Here is an 18,041-nt window from a genome sequence, read left to right as displayed (position 1 = left end):
TTTTATATTTTACAATGTCGGTGAGTATTATTGATTTTCGCTCGGTTTCAAGGCGTTTAAATGATATAAACGAAACAAAATACGTACTTTAGTGCGTCAATCATAGGCGCTACGATCGAACTTGTTTTGAAACTTGTAGCTTTGATGGATTCGGATTCTTTGATTACATTTTTGTTTTATATGTGAAGCATAATGATTAGAGTTATGTAACTGTATAACTATCTCTTTCTTTTTTCTACTATATTTTTATGTCTTAAAAAGGCCGATTTTTCGTATATACAAATATTTTGTTTAATTAAAATTTTAAAAGCGATTAAAGAAGACATGAGCTTTGTTTAATTAAAATTTAAAAAGTGATTAAACAAATAAGTTTGGAGTAATATTGGTATATTTTAGCTTTTTTTAACAAAATTTGATGCCTGTATATCTCAAAAAGAACCCACTAAGGATTCGTTTAGCTTTTCTAACAATATTTGATGCCAACCAATTTGAAGTCTTCGGTTAAGACAATGATGGTAGCTTAAAGTTTATAACCAAAGTCTTTATTTATATAATCTGTCATTATTCTACATTAAAACATGCATTATTTAAGAAAAGTAATAAAATAAAAAGCATTTGATCAAAACCCCAATCAAGAGTTAGATGTCTCTCATACGCACAGCCAACAATGAATTATGTGTTTATTTTTCCTTTGTTCTTCACCATATTATTCACTATCCTCTTCAAATACATATGGATCCCAATGCGGATCCAACTCCACTTCCGCCGACAGGGCGTAAAAGGTCCCGGCTACCGTCCGATCTTCGGCAACTCAGCCGGGATACAGCGGAGGATGTTCGCAGAGGCGGAATCATCACGCTCGGTTTCTTTCAACCATAAGGTGGTTGTTGAGAGAGTGATGCCACAATACTACAACTGGTCAAAAGTTTATGGAGATACATTTTTGTATTGGTTCGGGTCAAAGGCTAGCCTGGCCCTGTCCGACCCGGTTATGATCAAAGAAATACTAGTCAGCGAAAGCGGGTCGTTTGGGAAGATCAGGTTCGGGCCGGCTTTAAAGCTTATGTTCGGTGATGGGCTTGTGGCGTTGGAGGGAGAGAGATGGGTTGTTCATAGAAGGATCGCTAATAAAGCTTTTAGTATGGAAAGAGTCAAGGTATTTTTTTAATAAAAAAATCCAACAGTTTTTGAATTTTTATCTAAAAAAATATATATATAAAATTATAAAAATAAACATTTTTGGTTTAGTTTAATTTAATTATAAATTTATTTAACAAATATTTACCACTAGAAACTATTTGGAGTTTATAAACTAACCAACTTTTTTTTTAAATTTTCATTTACAATTGATATTTTTAAATCCAATTTATTTTCTTGAGAAGTAAGTTATGTTTATATAATCCATAACATACATCATGATTATACATGGACATAAAATAAATTTAGAGATAAATTGATAACTAAAAGCCCATTGGGCCTGTTTTTGTTTCAACTGGGCCTTAGGAATGGGTTCCTGAAATTGTGGATAGTATTCGAAATATGATGAGCAAATGGGATGCGACTATTGAAGCAAGTAACAAATCAGAATTCGAATTTGACGTTCACAAAGAATTTCATCAACTCTCTGGAGACATTATATCTCGAACAGCTTTTGGAAGCAATTTCTCAGAGGGCAAACGAATATTCGAATTGCAGGAGCAACAAAGTGTACTTGTTTTACGGTCCAGTCGAAATATCTACTTACCAGGATCCAGGTGATTATACTTTTGATCAATATATTACATTTGCATACATTATTATATTATTATACTATTTGAACAAGAAGGTAACTATGACCAATATTCATGTTTTGTACTTAAGTTTAGTAAGGTTATTATTTGCTAAAACGAAGAAGTTAATGAATTGTTTGTGAACTACTTAAGATGGCTTCACTGGAATATATGAAATGAGCAGGGTCGGCCTATTGCCCGGGCAAAGTCAGCAACCGCCCGAGGCCCAGTTTCCCAGGGGTCCAAAATTTTTATTTTTTTAAATATATTATATATCAAATTGTATTTTAAAACAAAATCAAATAATATTTCCCAATATGATTTTTAAACCTATTTTTTAACTATCTTAATACCCATAACCTATTTAGTTTTGGACAATTCAAATCCATTTTCCATTTAGCCTAACTAATCTTATATTACTTGATTGAAACCCATGAATTTAAGGGACTATGTTTTCTCAAATTATCAAAGACTACCCTAAAAATGAGCTTAGCCTAAATTAGAGCTTGTTTATCACCTCAAGCCCGAGATTCATATAATGAACAAAACTAAGCTTGTAAGTCTAAATTAAATTTTTATTATTTACATCTAGTAAATATATAACTATATTATATATGTTTAAAATTGTGATAAATGTAGCTAAACAATATTATGAATCCCAACCAATTTTCAATATGTTTTTACTAAAATCACATAAACTTCTTTACAATTACAAAGAACACACAAGTTTGCATGGTGTTCTAGTGTTGCAATTCATGATTATAGAAAACGAGCTAAATGAAATATTTATTAAACTTGGTTATTCTTTAGTAACCTTTTTATTTTATTTTATCTTTTTTTACGGTTAACTATGAAAAGGATAGTTAATAAATAGTAATAGCGTTTCATAACAACAACGAAACTTTGTTACTATCAGAAGACGTATCTACATGTAGTTTGACTTTTGAGTGATTTCTGTGGAGCAATAAAGAATCATTTTTTTTGTGAGATGGTGTATTTTTTATATAAAAAAAAAATAAGAAACAAGCTCTTTTCTGCTCGTTTACACCCCTTACGTTGTGTTCCCGGGTTTAATAAACAAAAGAAGAGACAATGAATTAAGGAGAGAAGAAAATGAGTGGAAAGAAAAGATTTAATTAAATTTCGTGTTCTCGAGTTGGAGAGAAATGAAAATAAAATTAAAGATTTTATGTGTTAAAAACGTTTTCCTTCCAAATCTCTACAATTTGGAAGGATTTAAATTTAAGGAAAATTACTTAAGTTTTCCTTCAATTTCTATCCATTTTCTTCCTTAAAAAACTCTGGAAAATGACTTTTTTTTTTTAAATCCCTCCAAATCCTTTCTTTTCCTTCATTAAATGAAACTCGGTAACACAACGTTAGTTTTGATTTATGTGCTAACATCTTAGCAATTTGTGTAGGTTTTTACCGACAAAACATAACAAAACATTGTGGAAGCTCGAGAAAGAAACAACAAAACTAATTACTAAATTGATTGAGAAAAACAAAAACACCAAACAAAATGAGAATACTCTACTCACTGCATTCATATCGCCTTCTAAGAAAGACGACATACTTGATCTAAAGGAGATTGTTGATGAATGCAAGACGTTTTATTTCACGGGAAAGGAAACAACCGCTAATCTTTTGACATGGGCGTTTCTCCTTCTCGGGTTGCATCAAGAATGGCAAAACAAAGTTCGAGAAGAAGTTGACCGCATCTGTGGTCATAATGTGTTTCCTAGTGCTGATAATTTGGCAGACTTAAAGATCGTAAGTCTATACGTCTCCAGTTTCTTACAAGGGTGTGAATTTACGACACTACACATCAACATAATAACAGTATAACATAAAATTTACGGGTTTGAGTTTAGTCTAAACATGTTGAAGTGCCCACCAACATGTTTTAGCAATGCAGGCTGAAGCGTTGATCTTTTAAGTGAAACAAAAAAGATATGTTTTATGTCATAACTTTAACTCATTGTGAATGTCATGTCAAAATTTGAAAAATAAAAGAGTATAAGCATCATGTTTTATATCTGAAACATAATTATTTTACATACATTTGTATTTTTCGTTCAAATGTGTAATTTTAGAGTATTAATAATTTTTTTTCAAGTTAAATGGGCCGTGTTTGTGCCCACCTGTTAAAACACGTGTCGTGTCTGGATTCATGTGTCTAATACGATTTCCGGAATTGTGTCGTGTGTTGGTTATTGTTAGGTTCAACCCGTAAACATGACTCATTAACACCACTGATTTTATATATGGTTCGAACTCCTAGATCCATGTTTCCTTTTTGTCAAACAGGTTACCCTGATCTTGAATGAAACACTTAGACTCTACCCTCCAGCTGGAATGATGGTGAGACAAGCCTCGAAAAATGTGAAACTCGCGGGTGGACTTGATGTTCCAACCGGTACACGACTTTTCTTGGCCATGACAGCAGTCCATTATGATGTAAGAATATGGGGAGAAGATGCAAATGTGTTCAATCCCATGAGATTTTTGGAGCCTAGGAACCATTTAGCCTCGTTCTTCCCGTTCGGCTTGGGCCCGAGGGTTTGCGTTGGCCAAAATCTAGCAGTCGTCGAGGCCAAAATCGCGTTGGCTATGATCGTTAGCCGTTACTCATTTGTTGTTTCGCCTTCATACGTTCATGCTCCAATGCAGTCACTAGCTTTGCAACCCCAATACGGTGCTCAAATGATATTCAGTAGGAGGAGTTGAAAACTTGTTCAGTTCAACAAATATATGTGTTTATTGGTATTTATTTTCGTTAACTTATGGTTCGAACAGTTCATGAATACCCTCATGTTTGATTATTTTTTCTTAATCTTTTAGTTGATAACTTAAAAATCAATTAGGTATTATACAATACAATACAACCTTAATATGATGCTAGCTTGACAGTCACGATCTTTCTTATGGTGAGACCAAATTATATCTAGGATATATTGTTTTAGTTGAGGTATCCTGGGAGACAAATGGATTCGACTAAGAATATGCACAAAATCTGTTTTAAAGGACCTGTGTTGAGCATGAATCCTCGACCGACTCGGTTATGACCCACCCAAGTAAAGTATACGATCCAGGCATGGGGTTACATAAAATATAACCAACATATACTCTTTTTTCTCTCATTAAAAAGAGTTAACTGTCATTTTCGTCCATGTGGTTTGGTGAAAAATGTCACTTCAGTCCAAAAAAATAACGCGCCGTTAAAAACGTTGAGGACGGAACTGGCGCAAATCTTTTTGGACTGAAGTAACACGTTGCAAAAATGTTGAGAACGGAACTGACGCAATTTTTTTTTGAACTGAAATAACATTTTTCATCAAACCACATGGACGAAAATGATAGAAAACTCCATTAAAAATCTACATACAATATACATTGTTTAGGGTAAAACAATTTACTATGTTAGTAAAATAATAAAATAAAAAGCACTTACATCAAAATCACTATAGTTAACTACCATTGGAGCTCCCTATCCCAATCAAGGACCACATTACTCTCTCAAGTCTCACACACACAACCAACAATGAGTTTTGTGTTTCTTTTTCCTTTGTTCTTCACCATATTATTCACTATCCTCTTCAAATACATATGGATCCCAATGCGGATCCAACTCCACTTCCGCCGACAAGGCGTAAAAGGTCCCGGCTACCGTCCGATCTTCGGTAACTCAGCTGGGATCCAGCGGAGGATGATTGCCAAGGCGCTATCATCACGCTCATTTTCTTTCAACCATGAGGGAGTTGTTGAGAGAGTGATGCCACAATACTACAACTGGTCAAAAGTTTATGGAGATACTTTTTTGTATTGGTTCGGGTCGAAGGCTAGGCTGGCCCTGTCCGACCCGGATATGATCAAAGAGATATTGGTTAGCAAAAGCGGGTCGTTTGGGAAGATCCGGTTCGATCCGGCTACAAGGCTTTTGTTCGGGGATGGGCTTGTGGCGTTGGAGGGAGAGAAATGGGTTGTTCATAGAAGGATCGCTACTCAAGTTTTTAGTATGGAAAGAGTTAAGGTACTCTTTTTTTTTTTTCCTAAATATAAATCCAATAAGTTTTAAGTTAGTAAACTATGAGACTTGAGGTTGGGTTAGAATTAAATTAACATGAAATTTTTGTAGAAGTGGAATACAAATAGTGGTTCTTCTGAGGAAAATATTATGCAAGATATTTACATGAAATGTTATACCGGTATTTTCTAATAAAATTACAAAAATAAATATTTTTGGAACATGAAATTTTATACCGTTATTATAACATTTTAGATTGTGAACAGTGGTAATTCCCTGTTGCGTTGCTCTGTCAATCTTTGGTTTGAGAATACAATATTATTGTTTTCCTTTTCTAACTAATTTATGTTTTTAACTTGTAACTTTAATGATAGCGTTATCGTATGACTCATCAATTTTAATAATTTCTTTTAATTTCTATATAAATGATTTACGTTTTTACCCTGAAGTTTAATAGATATGTTTGAAAATTCTTTTTCTATACACAATATATGTTTCGACTGAATTTTAATAGAGTTATCATGCAACTCTTTAAGTTTAAAAAAGTTATTTATTTTACTTATTATTTATGTAATCTTAACTCTAAACATGCTATTTAATTGCGTTGCTTGCTTATTATATCGTAATTTAGATAAAAGCCTACATGGTCTAAAATTCTAAATTAAACCTTCAATATCTCACGTAACAAATTAATTATTTTTATTTAACTTATTATGATTAAAGCTAACTTTTAAGTCTAGATATCTTTACCTAACCATGTGGATTTGCTTATTTTTCCGTCATCAGATTAAAGCCTACATGATCAATAATAATCCATCGATATATCATGTAATATATACATCCTCGCCAGCATCTTCCAACGACCGTGCCGCGAAACGCGGGCTCCGATACTAGTTTTCTAACAAAATTACAAAAATAAATATTTTTAAATTTAGTTTTTATTAAATTATGAAGTTATATCGTATCAAATTATTTGATGTATCCACTTTATATACCACTAAAAATAAGTTAAAAGAGTTTATAAATTAAGCAGCTTTTACTTGTTTTTTTATTACAACTAGGTGAAGTCCTGCCCGCGTTGTGGGGCGATGGCTGAATAATTCTCAACCAATTAAAAAAATAGTACTATAGTTTTGCTTGAAAGGAAAAATAAAAAGAGTGTTAGGCAGCTCCTTGACACGATTTTTAGCTGGTGGCAAAGTCATATTTTTACTTTTACTTAGGGGAAAATCAAATTTTTCCCGAGGGTAAAATCCTAGTTTTTAGCTAGGGGAAAACAATATTTTTATTTTGCACTAGGGGCGAAAACATAACTTTGAATTGAGGGTGATATCATAATTTTGAACCGAGTGAAAAATCGTAAATTTTAGCTGTGGGCAAAATCATAATTTTATTTTGAACTGCGGGCAAAGACGTAATTTTAAACTGGCTAATACCGTAATTTTAAAATGAGTATAAAATAATAAACTGGTGTAAAATCGTAATTTTGAGGGGTGGGGGGGGGGGGGAACAAAATTTTATTTTGAACGGGGGCGAAAACGTAATTTTGGCTGAGTGTAAAAGCGTAATTTTTTTACGAAGGGCGAAATCGTTTTTTTTAGCTCGGGGCAAAAGGGTAAATGTATTTTGCAGTTGGGGCGAAACCGTATTTTTTAACTGGGGGGCAAAAACGTAATTTTAAAGTGGGTATAAAATAATAAACTGATTGATCAAATGGGTATTGCTCGACGCTCATTTGAACCAATGGCAGGGAAACACTATTCGGGTGCAAAAATGTTATTTTAAAGTGTGTATAAAATAATAAACTGGTTGGTCCAATAAGGAAGGGCGACCACCCATTTTGACCAATGGCAGGGAAACACTATTCCCTGCCATGGTTTTTCTAGATGCATTAAATTAAATTCTTAATAGTTTAATTCAATTTTGGTGAGGGTTTTTCTTTTCTATTTATATTGGTTAAACAATCAAATTACAAATTTACTGTTCATTCACTTTGTTTTTTAATATAAAATAAATAAATAAATGTACTGTTCATTAACTTTGTTTTTTAATATAATATAAAATATAAAATAAAATATAAAATATAATATAATATAATATAATATAATATAATATAATAATAGTTGATTTTCCGCCCGCACGTTGCGGCGAGGACCCAATGACTGCAAAACACCTGTCAGTAACGGCAAACATATAACGAATATCAAAACATAAATAAAAATGTCGTGAAAAGGATAGTCACTTTGTCCTAAAAAACGATTTTAAATAACCTAATATATAATATAGGACCCACACGTCCTACACTGCGGCGGGGACACAATGACTGCAAAATGCGTGTCAGTAACGGCAAGCAGATACCGAATATCAAAACATAAATAAAAATGTCGTGAAAAGGATAGTCACTCCGTCCAAAAAAAGCGATTTTAAATAACCTAATATATAATAATAGGACCCACACGTAATACACGTAGGAAATTCAGTTGTTTTCAGTTCAGTTATTACAGTGCTAACACGTTAAAATATGGATGAGCTCAGTACCGGTAACGGTACCGAAAGTACCGATCCGGAAAATCATCGAAATTAGGTACCGGCACCGAAAATGCTCGGTACAATACGGTATGGTATTTGAAGGTAAAAATCAATAAATACAGGTATGGTGCTAGACCGGTGTCGAACCGGAAGTAACGATTCTGAAAACGCCAAAAGGTGGGTACCAAATTGGTACCGAAAATGTAGTAAATTTGGTACCGATACGATACCGGTTTGATTACAGGATTTGATACGATTTGCTCATCAATAATCTAAATATCCAACTTAATTTTACATGTTACAATTCATTAATTACAGAAAAAGATAAAAAATAAAGCAAAATAAGTTGTTGTGTATATAAAACCTCATTCAAACGAAATACAGTTTACTTACTGTGTGTATGAAAAGTAATCTAAACGGTGCAATTACTTGCATTGCTACGTTGCTACATGATTTGATGAGTTCGGTACCAACCGGTACGGAAAATACTGTTACCCAAACCCACAAAAGTGGGTACCGGTACCGAATATACCTGGTACGGTACGGCTCGGTACCGGTACCAGTACTGGTACGACACCAGCATTTGAGGGTAAAAACTAATGAATACCGGTGCCGAACTAGTACCGAAAATACACCCGGTTTGGTAAATTTGATACCGATATCCGATACCAGCTCATTTCTTAGTAATATTACTATTTATTCAATTCTATTTTCATTACTATATATTTATTCAATTTGGTTTACTTTTTTACTGTTCATTCATTCCTATTTTTAATTTAACAAGTTTCATTGTCAATGGGTGGGTGCTACTTTTTTTTGTGGATAGTACAATGGAAATATTCATATGTATGTTATATATTAACTGATGATGCATGTCTATAGTTGCATTTTACCTATAATAGATGTCTTTTAGCTATAATAGATAACACGTTTTGGTACAATATCTACACATATGTATATGTTCTATCAATATCTGTTTACTAACTTTTGTAGTTTCTGTTGACTGACCTTTTTAACATGGCTTGACTAACATCTGATAGTTACTATCTATCCATCTAGCAAGCTCTGTTGGAGATAATGGATGACAGTTCTTATTAAATTCGGTTGGAAAGCAACAGAAGTTTTTAAAGGTTAGTAGATAACAGTAGTTTGCTATCAACATAATGGAATTGCTGTTGAATAAATCTATTGACCATTAGTGTATATCAATTTTATAAGTCTGCACTTATTATTTTTTTACTCTCTGTTGAATTCTAAATGATATGTTGACCAAAAGTTTAACAGATGTTTACCAAAAGTCAAACAGTTGTTGACCAAAAATCAAACAGATGTTGACCAACAGATAAACAGATGTTGACCAAAAGTGAAACAGATTTTGAACCACTAAGAATCGTAGTTTTAACAACAGTGGTTTGACTTTGGTCAAACAGAGTTTTTGAAAACAGTGGTTTCACTTTAAGCAATCATAAATGGAATTGGTCAACTTTATTTGCAAAATTGCTTTTAACTTTATTTGAATTTAAATTACAAGTACCGTATATTTCTCATTCTTATTGCAAGAATTGTCTTTATTCTAAAGTTAATAAAATATATTATCTCAGATGGTTTTGAAAACAGTGGTTTCACTTTAAGCTATCTATCTGGTAAGCTCTGTTGGAGATAATGGATAACATTTTTTAGAAAAGCCTGTTGTAAAGCAACTGAAGTTTTTAACAGTTAATAGACAACAGTAGTTTGCTATCAACATAATGGAATTGCTGTTGAATAAACCTATTAACCATTAGTGTATATCAATTTTATAAGTCTGCACTAATTATTTTTTTACTCTCTGTTGAATTCTAAATGAGATGTTGACCAAAAGTTTAACAGATGTTTACCAAAAGTCAAACAGTTGTTGACTAAAAATCAAACAGATGTTGACCAACAGATAAACAGATGTTGACCAAAAGTGAAACAGATTTTGAACCACTAAGAATCATAGTTTTGACAACAGTGGTTTGACTTTGGTCAAATAGAGTTTTTGAAAACAGTGGTTTCACTTTAAGCAATCATTAATGGAATTGGTCAACTTTAAAATATCTATACACATATCTATATGTTCTGTCAATATGTGTTATGCATGGTTTTCTAAGAAACGACCTGTCTTTGCACACGGGTCTAACTGCTAGTACATATAATAAAAGAAACCACTTTGAGGACACTTGTCATCATACTAGGCCATGTCTTATGGATAATTATAATTTTAGTTTAATCTCTTTTAATTAATTATAGATAATCTTCCTACTAAATATTTATTTAGTTTAATTATTACTTTTATATTTATCTATTTACTTCAAATTCAAACTTAGTTATCTAATTTGATATTAGAGTAAATTACAATTTTGACCCCTGTGATTATATCACTTTTACCCTTTTAGCTCAAAAAGGATTTTTTTAACATCTTAGCCCTCAACGTCTTTTTTTCTAACCCTTTTGGACCCCAACGTCTTTTTTCCAATTTGATATTAGAGTAAATTACGATTTTGGCCCCTGTGGTTATATCACTTTTACCCTTTTAGCCCAAAAAGGAATTTTTAACATCTGAGCCCTCAACGTCTTTTTTTCTAACCCTTTTGGACCCAAACGTCTTTTTTTCTAACCCATTTATATTTATTCAACCCGTACAATATGGTTCTTATAGATATAACTTTTTATTATTTAATATATAAAATTACATTTATTCAACCCGTGCAATAAAAGAGGTTTTTAAAGATATATTGTTTTATTATTTAGTATATAAAATTTATTTATTTGACCCGTGTAATACACGGGGTTATAACCTAATTTAATTATATTCACTGCTGATTTTATTTTATTTACTTTTTTGGAAAATTGCAGGATGTAATATAGAAAATTAACCAAACTAGTTTTAAAAATCTTCGCTGCGTTGCGGCGAACTTCTTTTGTTATTTAGTCTGTGTTTATATGTGTTTGAAATCACTACGAGCGCGTTGCACATGGAATCGCTGACAAGAATAAAAAGAAAATGTAGAAAAAACACTAAAAATAACCGAAAGAAAAATCAACTAAAAAAGTTGTATGGTAATGATGTTGTTCGGTAGAAGCCCATAGTCAGAGATGAGCAAATAGTAATGGGTACCGGTACCGAATTTCCTGAACCGAAAGATCCTAAGTACCAATTCGGTACTGACGTTTGGCGTTCCTAGTACCGATTCGATACCGGTTTTTACCTTCATATACCGATACCGTAACCGGTATTTTCGGTACCAATACTGATTCGGTATCAGTTGGCACCGAGCTCATCACTACCGCTGAAACTAAAAAAAAAGTTGTAAGATACCGTTGGTGTTCGTACGGTACCCGTGACCAGGGATGAACAAATGGTACTGGGTAGCAGTACCAAATTTCTCGAACTAAAAGATTATCAACTCAATCCGGTACCGACTTTTGGCGTTTTATGTACCAGGCTGGTGCTGTTTTTTACCTTCATGTACCGATAACGAACCGATATTTTCGATACAAGTACTGGTTAACACCAAGCTTATCAGACTTAAAAAGTAAAGAAGATAACAATTATTATAATATTAAGATAATAGAACTATAAAAAAGTTGTATATAATATTTACTGTTCATTTGCTTCACATTTTAATATATAGGAGAATTTGTAGTTACTATTCATTTGCTTCACATTTTAATATATAGGAGAATTTGTAGTTACTGTTCATTTGCTTCACATTTTAATATATAGGAGTAGTTACTATTCATTTGCTTCACATTTTAATATATAGGAGAATTTGTAGTTACTGTTCATTTGCTTCACATTTTAATATATAGGAGAATATATATATATAGGTAAATAAGATAACATAAGATAATTGAAATCTCTTTTCGATTTTGTTTTTTCTGAAAAGTAAGTTATTTTCATATATTCCAATATTATTTATATATATAAATAAGAGTAAGGTTAACGCAGATTATAGCTTAACGTACTTCACGTACCGATGGCAAGACCGTAATTTTGAGGTCGGGGCAAAACTATAATTTGTCTGGACTAATGAGCGAGTGTTAGGCAGCCGATTGGCACGAAAAAATATTAAATCGAGTCAAACAATTAAAACAAACACTTCTATAGTTTTGCTAAAAAAAATAAAACAATGACAATACTGTAATTTTGAGCTAGGGGAAAATTGTAATTTTTGGCTGGGCTAAAATCGTAATTTATCAAAAGCTAAAGCGATGTCGATACTGTTTTATTTTAACCAGGGGCAAAATCGTAACTTTGAACAGGGGCAAATTCATAATTTTAACTGGGCTAAAACCGTATCATACACGGGCCAATGGGGATTTAAAAAAAAATAACTAAAATGATGGCAGTTCTGTAATTTTTAACTGAGGCAAAATTGTATTTTTTGGCTAAGGTAAAATCGCAATTTGCCAAAAGCTAGAGCGTTGGCAAAACTGTATTTTTTAACAGGGGCAACATCGTAACTTTAAACAGAGGGCAAATAGCAAGAAAAAAAAAAAGGCTCAACCGCCTTTTTCCACCGGTGGAATCCAATAACTATTGCCTCCGCCCATTGTTTTTTTAGATATTTTCATTTCAATTTCAATTGGCTATAGATATAAATAAAGAAAAAGTATATCGTACATTACGGCTTAACGTACTTCACGTACAACAACGTGCGTGATTTGTTCTATAACATGCGTGATTAATGTTTTCAATATGCGTGATTATTGTGTTTCAACATGCGTGATTTTGGATTTTTGAGTTATAACGTGCGTGATTTTAAAATGAACGTGCGTAATTACCTGTCATGCGTTATGTATGTTAAACCGTAATATACGTTAACCTTCCTCTATTAATAAATTTTGTTTCAAAACGAACACTATTATATATAAATCTAACTACTATAATAAAAGAAACCAACTTTTGTACACGTGTCATTCATTGAAGCTATTCTCAAATCTATATTTATCTTATATTAACTAAATAAATAATAAATCAATATTAAATCTTATCATACTTTAATAAAATATTATCATCAAATCTAAATTGTTAATTTAATATATTTAAAAAAATACCTCTCTTATCTACTTATCTGATATTAAATATATAAATAATAAATTAATATTAAATGTTATCCTAATTTATTAAAAATATATTTTTTTATTATTTGGTATACAAAATTATACTTATTCAACTCGTGTAAAACGCAGGGTTTTTAAGGATATAATTTTTTTTTATTATTTGGTAGATTTTTCAACCCGACTATACACGGGTTTTTTAAAGATACGACGTTTTTAGTATTTAATATACAACATTACATTTATTTAGGATATAATTGTTTTTATTATTTGGTAGATTTTTCAACCTGACTATACACGAGTTTTTTAAAGATACGATGTTTTTAGTATTTAATATACAAAATTACATTTATTTAATCTGTGTAATACACACGGTTTTTAAAGATATAACTCTTTTTTAGATTTATTCAACACGTGTAATATACGTGGTTTTTAAGGTTGTAATTTTTTATTATTTGGTAGATTTATTCAACCTGATTATACATGGGTTTTTTAAAGATACGACGTTTTTAGTATTTAGTATACAAAATTACATTTATTTAATCTGTGTAATACACATGGTTTTTAAAAATATAACTTTTTTATTATTTGATATATAAAATTACATTTATCTAACCCGTACAATATACAGGGTTCATAAAGATATAACTTTTTATTATTTAATTTTTATCATTCAACTTTTTATTATTTAATATATAAAATTATATTTATTCAACCCGTGTAATACACGGGGTTTAACCTAGTATCTATACTATATAATAAAAGAAACCAATAAAATGACACATGCCATTCATTGAAGCTATCTATTTTTATAGATAATTAATATCAATTAAAAAATAATTATAAAATTAAATTTAATATAAATTTAAACAATTTGTATAGGAGATAATATAATATTTTATAATATTTATAACTTTGTTATAGGAGATAATATAATATTTTATAATATTTATAACTTTGTTATAGTTTCCTTTTTAACCCTTACGTTCAGGAAATGCAATTTTTAACCATTTAACTTTTTATGAACTCAAGAGTTTTTGCCTTGACGATATAAATTCGAGTTAGTCGGGTCGGATATAATACGTTATGATTTTACGATAAAAATTAGATTGACGTTACGTTTTGATCCAATCGCAATGCATGTATAGGATATATTGAGTTCAATCGGATACGTCAAAACGTGCGTTTTTATATGGTTAACGCATCACATAACGCTTGGACTAATCCCTTTGATATAAATTAATATAATGTAAATGATTTATTTATTTTATTAAACTAAAGTAGCTAAGGATAAAACATATTTAAAAAATGTTTATAAGGGGTAAACAAAAATATTAGTCAATGTTTATTGGTGCTATATTTTTATTTCCGTGTTCAATTCTCAACTCAAATACGGTAATTACTATGTTTATGTGATATTTTTAAGAACCATCACCGTAGTCACCCCATCCATCGTATATCGAGTATATCCGTTAGTTTTTTTTAAAGATGTTACTATACAAAATTACATTTATGCAACTCGTGTAATACACGGGGTTTTTAAAAATATAACTTTTTTATTATGTAGTATATAAAATTAGATTTATTCAATTCATATAGTACATAAGGTTTATAAAGATATAACTTTTTTTATTATTTGGTATATAAAATTACATGTGCTCAACCCGTATAACACATGAGGTTCTTAAAAATGTAACTTTTTTAATATTTAATATATAAATTTAAATTTACTCGACCCGTACAATACACGGGGTTCTTAAAGATATAACTTTTTTTATTATTTAATATATAAAATTACATTTATTCAACCCGTGTAATACACGGGGTTCTAACCTAGTATAATATAAATGTATTCTAGTGATTTTTTTAAGATAAATCACTTAAAAGAAAACTGACTCAAAGTTCAAACCCACTTACTCGTTTACTCCCTTCACCTCGATTGACATTGGTTCTCCTTTTGATGGAATTTACTAATAAAAAATGGATGTCTAAAAGCCAATTGGGCCTGTTTTGTTTGAATTGGGCCATAGGAATGGGTTCCTGAAATTGTGGATAGTACTCAAAACATGATTAGCAAATGGGATGCATATATTGAAGCAAGTAACAAATCAGAATTCGAATTTGACGTTCACAAAGAACTTCATCAACTCTCTGGAGACATTATATCACGAACAGATTTTGGAAGCAATTTTTCTGAGGGCAAACGAATATTCGAATTGCAGGAACAACAAACTGTACTCGTTTTGCAGTCCTTGCGAAAAGTCTACATACCAGGATCCAGGTGATTATCCTTTTAATCACCATATTATCTACAATTATTTTATGTGGTTTTCATAGTTTTTAGCAAAAAAAAAAAAAAAAAAAAGCGGTGTTACGCCTCTATTTTATCTAACAATTATCAACTTCCTCAATTTGGTTAGGTGTACACATGCATTCCGAGATTCTTTTTATACTCGCGTATGTTAGCTATTTGTGATCAGCTTACTTTATATATATTAATATAATATAATAATTGTTAATTTAGTAAATATATAACTGTATACTACTATACCAGATCTTATACATGTATTTAGTTATTTTATTATGAAATATAACTATGCTTGCGAGTCTAAATCAAATCGTTTGCGCCCCTAGTTTTAATTTCTACGTTAATGTGTTAGAATTTGGTGTAGGTTTTTACCAACAAAACAAAACAGAACATTGTGGAATCTCGAGAAAGAAACAAGAGAAGTAGTAACGAAACTGATCGAGAAAAATAAAAACACAAAACAAAATTCGAATACTCTACTCGCTGCAATGATATCGCCTTCTAAGAAAGACGGCATACTTGAATTAAAGGAAATTGTGGATGAATGCAAGACATTTTGCGTTGCAGGAAAGCAAACAACTGCCAATCTTTTGACATGGGCGTTTCTCCTTCTCGGGTTACATCAGGAATGGCAAAACAAAGCTCGAGAAGAAGTTGATCGCGTATGTGGTCAAAATGCATTTCCTCGTGCCGATAATTTGGCAGACTTAAAGATCGTAAGTTTATACATCTCCTGTCAGTCTCATATAGGGATGTGAATTTGTGACACTACATAACAATGTAATACAGACCTAACATGAAATTCACGGGTTAAAGTTTAGTCTAAACAACTTCAAGTCAGTTCAGGTGCCCACGTATATGTTTAGCTAGGTCGTGTTTGAGTCAATCTAACGGGTTTGCAGTTTGAACCGTTTATTTTAAGTTATAAAAAGATATGTTTTACGTCATAGGTTAAATTTATTGTGTATATTATTGTCAAATTTTGAAAATCAAAAGAGAATACGCATGGCTTTTTTAATTTAAAACATAATTATTTTACATCCCTTTGTAGTTTTGTCGTAAATATACTTTACAGTATTAATTAATTTTTAGGTTAAAAGGGTCGTGTTTGTGTTCATCTGTGAAAACTCATGTCATGTTTGGGTTCATATGTCAGATAGGATTTTCGGATTTGTGTCGTGTTTTGGTTATTGTCGGGTTCAACCCACAAACATGACTCATTTAACACTCTAATCTAATATGTGGTTTGAAATCTTAGATTCCTAATTTCTTTGTATCGAACAGGTTACCTTGATCTTAAATGAAACGCTTAGACTCTACCCACCAGCTGGAATGATGACGAGACAAGTCTTGGAAAATGTGAAACTCACGTGTGGACTTGATATTCTAGCTGATACGCGACTTTTCTTGGCCATGACTGCGGTCCATCATAATGTAAGAATATGGGGAGAAGATGCAAATGTGTTCAATCCCATGAGATTTTTGGAGCCTAGGAACCATTTAGCCTTGTTCTTCCCTTTCGGCTTGGGCTCCACGGTTTGTGTTGGCCAAAATCTAGTATTTGTGGAGGCTAAAATTGTCTTGGCTATGATCATTAGCCGTTACTCGTTTGTTGTTTCACCTTTATATGTCCATACTCCAATGCAGTCACTAGCTTTGCAACCGCAATTTGGTGCTCAAATTATATTCACTAGGAGCTGAAAACTTGTTCAACAATTAGACTAGACGGTATGGGGGCCGGCTTAGGCCCGGCCTGGCCCGGCGCCGGTCCCCCACACCGCCCCCCTTGGCCCGGCGCGTCACATTCGGCTCCCACTCGACGATCTTGACGGGCCTTGAAATTCAAAAACTAGCCGTTGAACGGCTATGTTATTTAATAAAAAAATCCCACTTTTCTTTATAACACATCTATTTTATACCATTTTCTCCCCACTTTCAACCCAAAACACTCTCATTTTTATACCATTTTCTCTCCACTTTTATAAAAAAATTATCTTTTCATCCACAATGCCATCTAATTCTTGGTGGTCATCGTCTTCGGAGGAGGAAGATGAGATGTTTTACGCAAACGCTGTGCTAAGGGTGGCGCAAACGCTCCCACTCGACGATCTTGACGGGCCTTGAAATTCAAAAACTAGCCGTTGAACGGCTATGTTATTTAATAAAAAAATCCCACTTTTCTTTATAACACATCTATTTTATACCATTTTCTCTCCACTTTCAACCCAAAACACTCTCATTTTTATACCATTTTCTCTCCACTTTTATAAAAAAATTATCTTTTCATCCACAATGCCATCTAATTCTTGGTGGTCATCGTCTT

At 31.9% G+C, this 18,041-nt stretch overlaps 3 protein-coding genes across 3 annotated transcripts; all 3 read left to right on the top strand.

The window, feature by feature from the left end:
* The first annotated feature begins 64 nt into the window (after positions 1-64).
* LOC110936303 (cytochrome P450 734A6) lies at positions 65-4,594 on the top strand. The gene is made up of 4 exons (XM_022178653.2): positions 65-1,156; positions 1,504-1,754; positions 3,191-3,542; positions 4,080-4,594. The coding sequence occupies exons 1-4, from the start codon at positions 668-670 to the stop codon at positions 4,497-4,499; spliced, it is 1,512 nt and encodes a 503-aa protein (XP_022034345.1). The 5' UTR covers positions 65-667; the 3' UTR covers positions 4,500-4,594.
* A 794-nt stretch (positions 4,595-5,388) lies between these two features.
* On the top strand, positions 5,389-5,988 carry LOC118491481 (cytochrome P450 734A6-like). The gene is made up of 2 exons (XM_035989300.1): positions 5,389-5,802; positions 5,908-5,988. Exons 1-2 carry the CDS (start codon positions 5,389-5,391, stop codon positions 5,986-5,988), a joined length of 495 nt encoding a protein of 164 aa, XP_035845193.1.
* Positions 5,989-16,088: 10,100 nt separating this feature from the next.
* LOC110933323 (cytochrome P450 734A6) lies at positions 16,089-17,502 on the top strand. Its single transcript, XM_022176551.2, has 2 exons — positions 16,089-16,434; positions 17,003-17,502. The coding sequence occupies exons 1-2, from the start codon at positions 16,207-16,209 to the stop codon at positions 17,417-17,419; spliced, it is 645 nt and encodes a 214-aa protein (XP_022032243.2). The 5' UTR covers positions 16,089-16,206; the 3' UTR covers positions 17,420-17,502.
* The last annotated feature ends 539 nt before the right edge of the window (positions 17,503-18,041 follow it).

This window comes from Helianthus annuus, chromosome 4, assembly GCF_002127325.2.
Source record: "Helianthus annuus cultivar XRQ/B chromosome 4, HanXRQr2.0-SUNRISE, whole genome shotgun sequence".
Classification (NCBI taxonomy): Eukaryota; Viridiplantae; Streptophyta; class Magnoliopsida; order Asterales; family Asteraceae; genus Helianthus; species Helianthus annuus.
Note: the sequence above shows the minus strand (reverse complement) of the source record. Positions and strands in the feature narration are given on the sequence as shown.

What these genes read in the sequence shown, in the direction of transcription:
- LOC110936303 (XM_022178653.2), top strand. Translation starts at nt 668, where the DNA reads ATGAATTATGTGTTTATTTTTCCTTTGTTCTTCACCATATTATTCACT. An exon ending in TTAGTATGGAAAGAGTCAAG is followed by an intron (nt 1,157 to 1,503) that starts GTATTTTTTTAA and finishes ACTGGGCCTTAG; the next exon opens with GAATGGGTTCCTGAAATTGT. An exon ending in ATTTGGCAGACTTAAAGATC is followed by an intron (nt 3,543 to 4,079) that starts GTAAGTCTATAC and finishes TTTGTCAAACAG; the next exon opens with GTTACCCTGATCTTGAATGA.
- LOC118491481 (XM_035989300.1), top strand. Translation starts at nt 5,389, where the DNA reads ATGCGGATCCAACTCCACTTCCGCCGACAAGGCGTAAAAGGTCCCGGC. An exon ending in TTAGTATGGAAAGAGTTAAG is followed by an intron (nt 5,803 to 5,907) that starts GTACTCTTTTTT and finishes AAATTTTTGTAG; the next exon opens with AAGTGGAATACAAATAGTGG.
- LOC110933323 (XM_022176551.2), top strand. Translation starts at nt 16,207, where the DNA reads ATGATATCGCCTTCTAAGAAAGACGGCATACTTGAATTAAAGGAAATT. An exon ending in ATTTGGCAGACTTAAAGATC is followed by an intron (nt 16,435 to 17,002) that starts GTAAGTTTATAC and finishes TGTATCGAACAG; the next exon opens with GTTACCTTGATCTTAAATGA.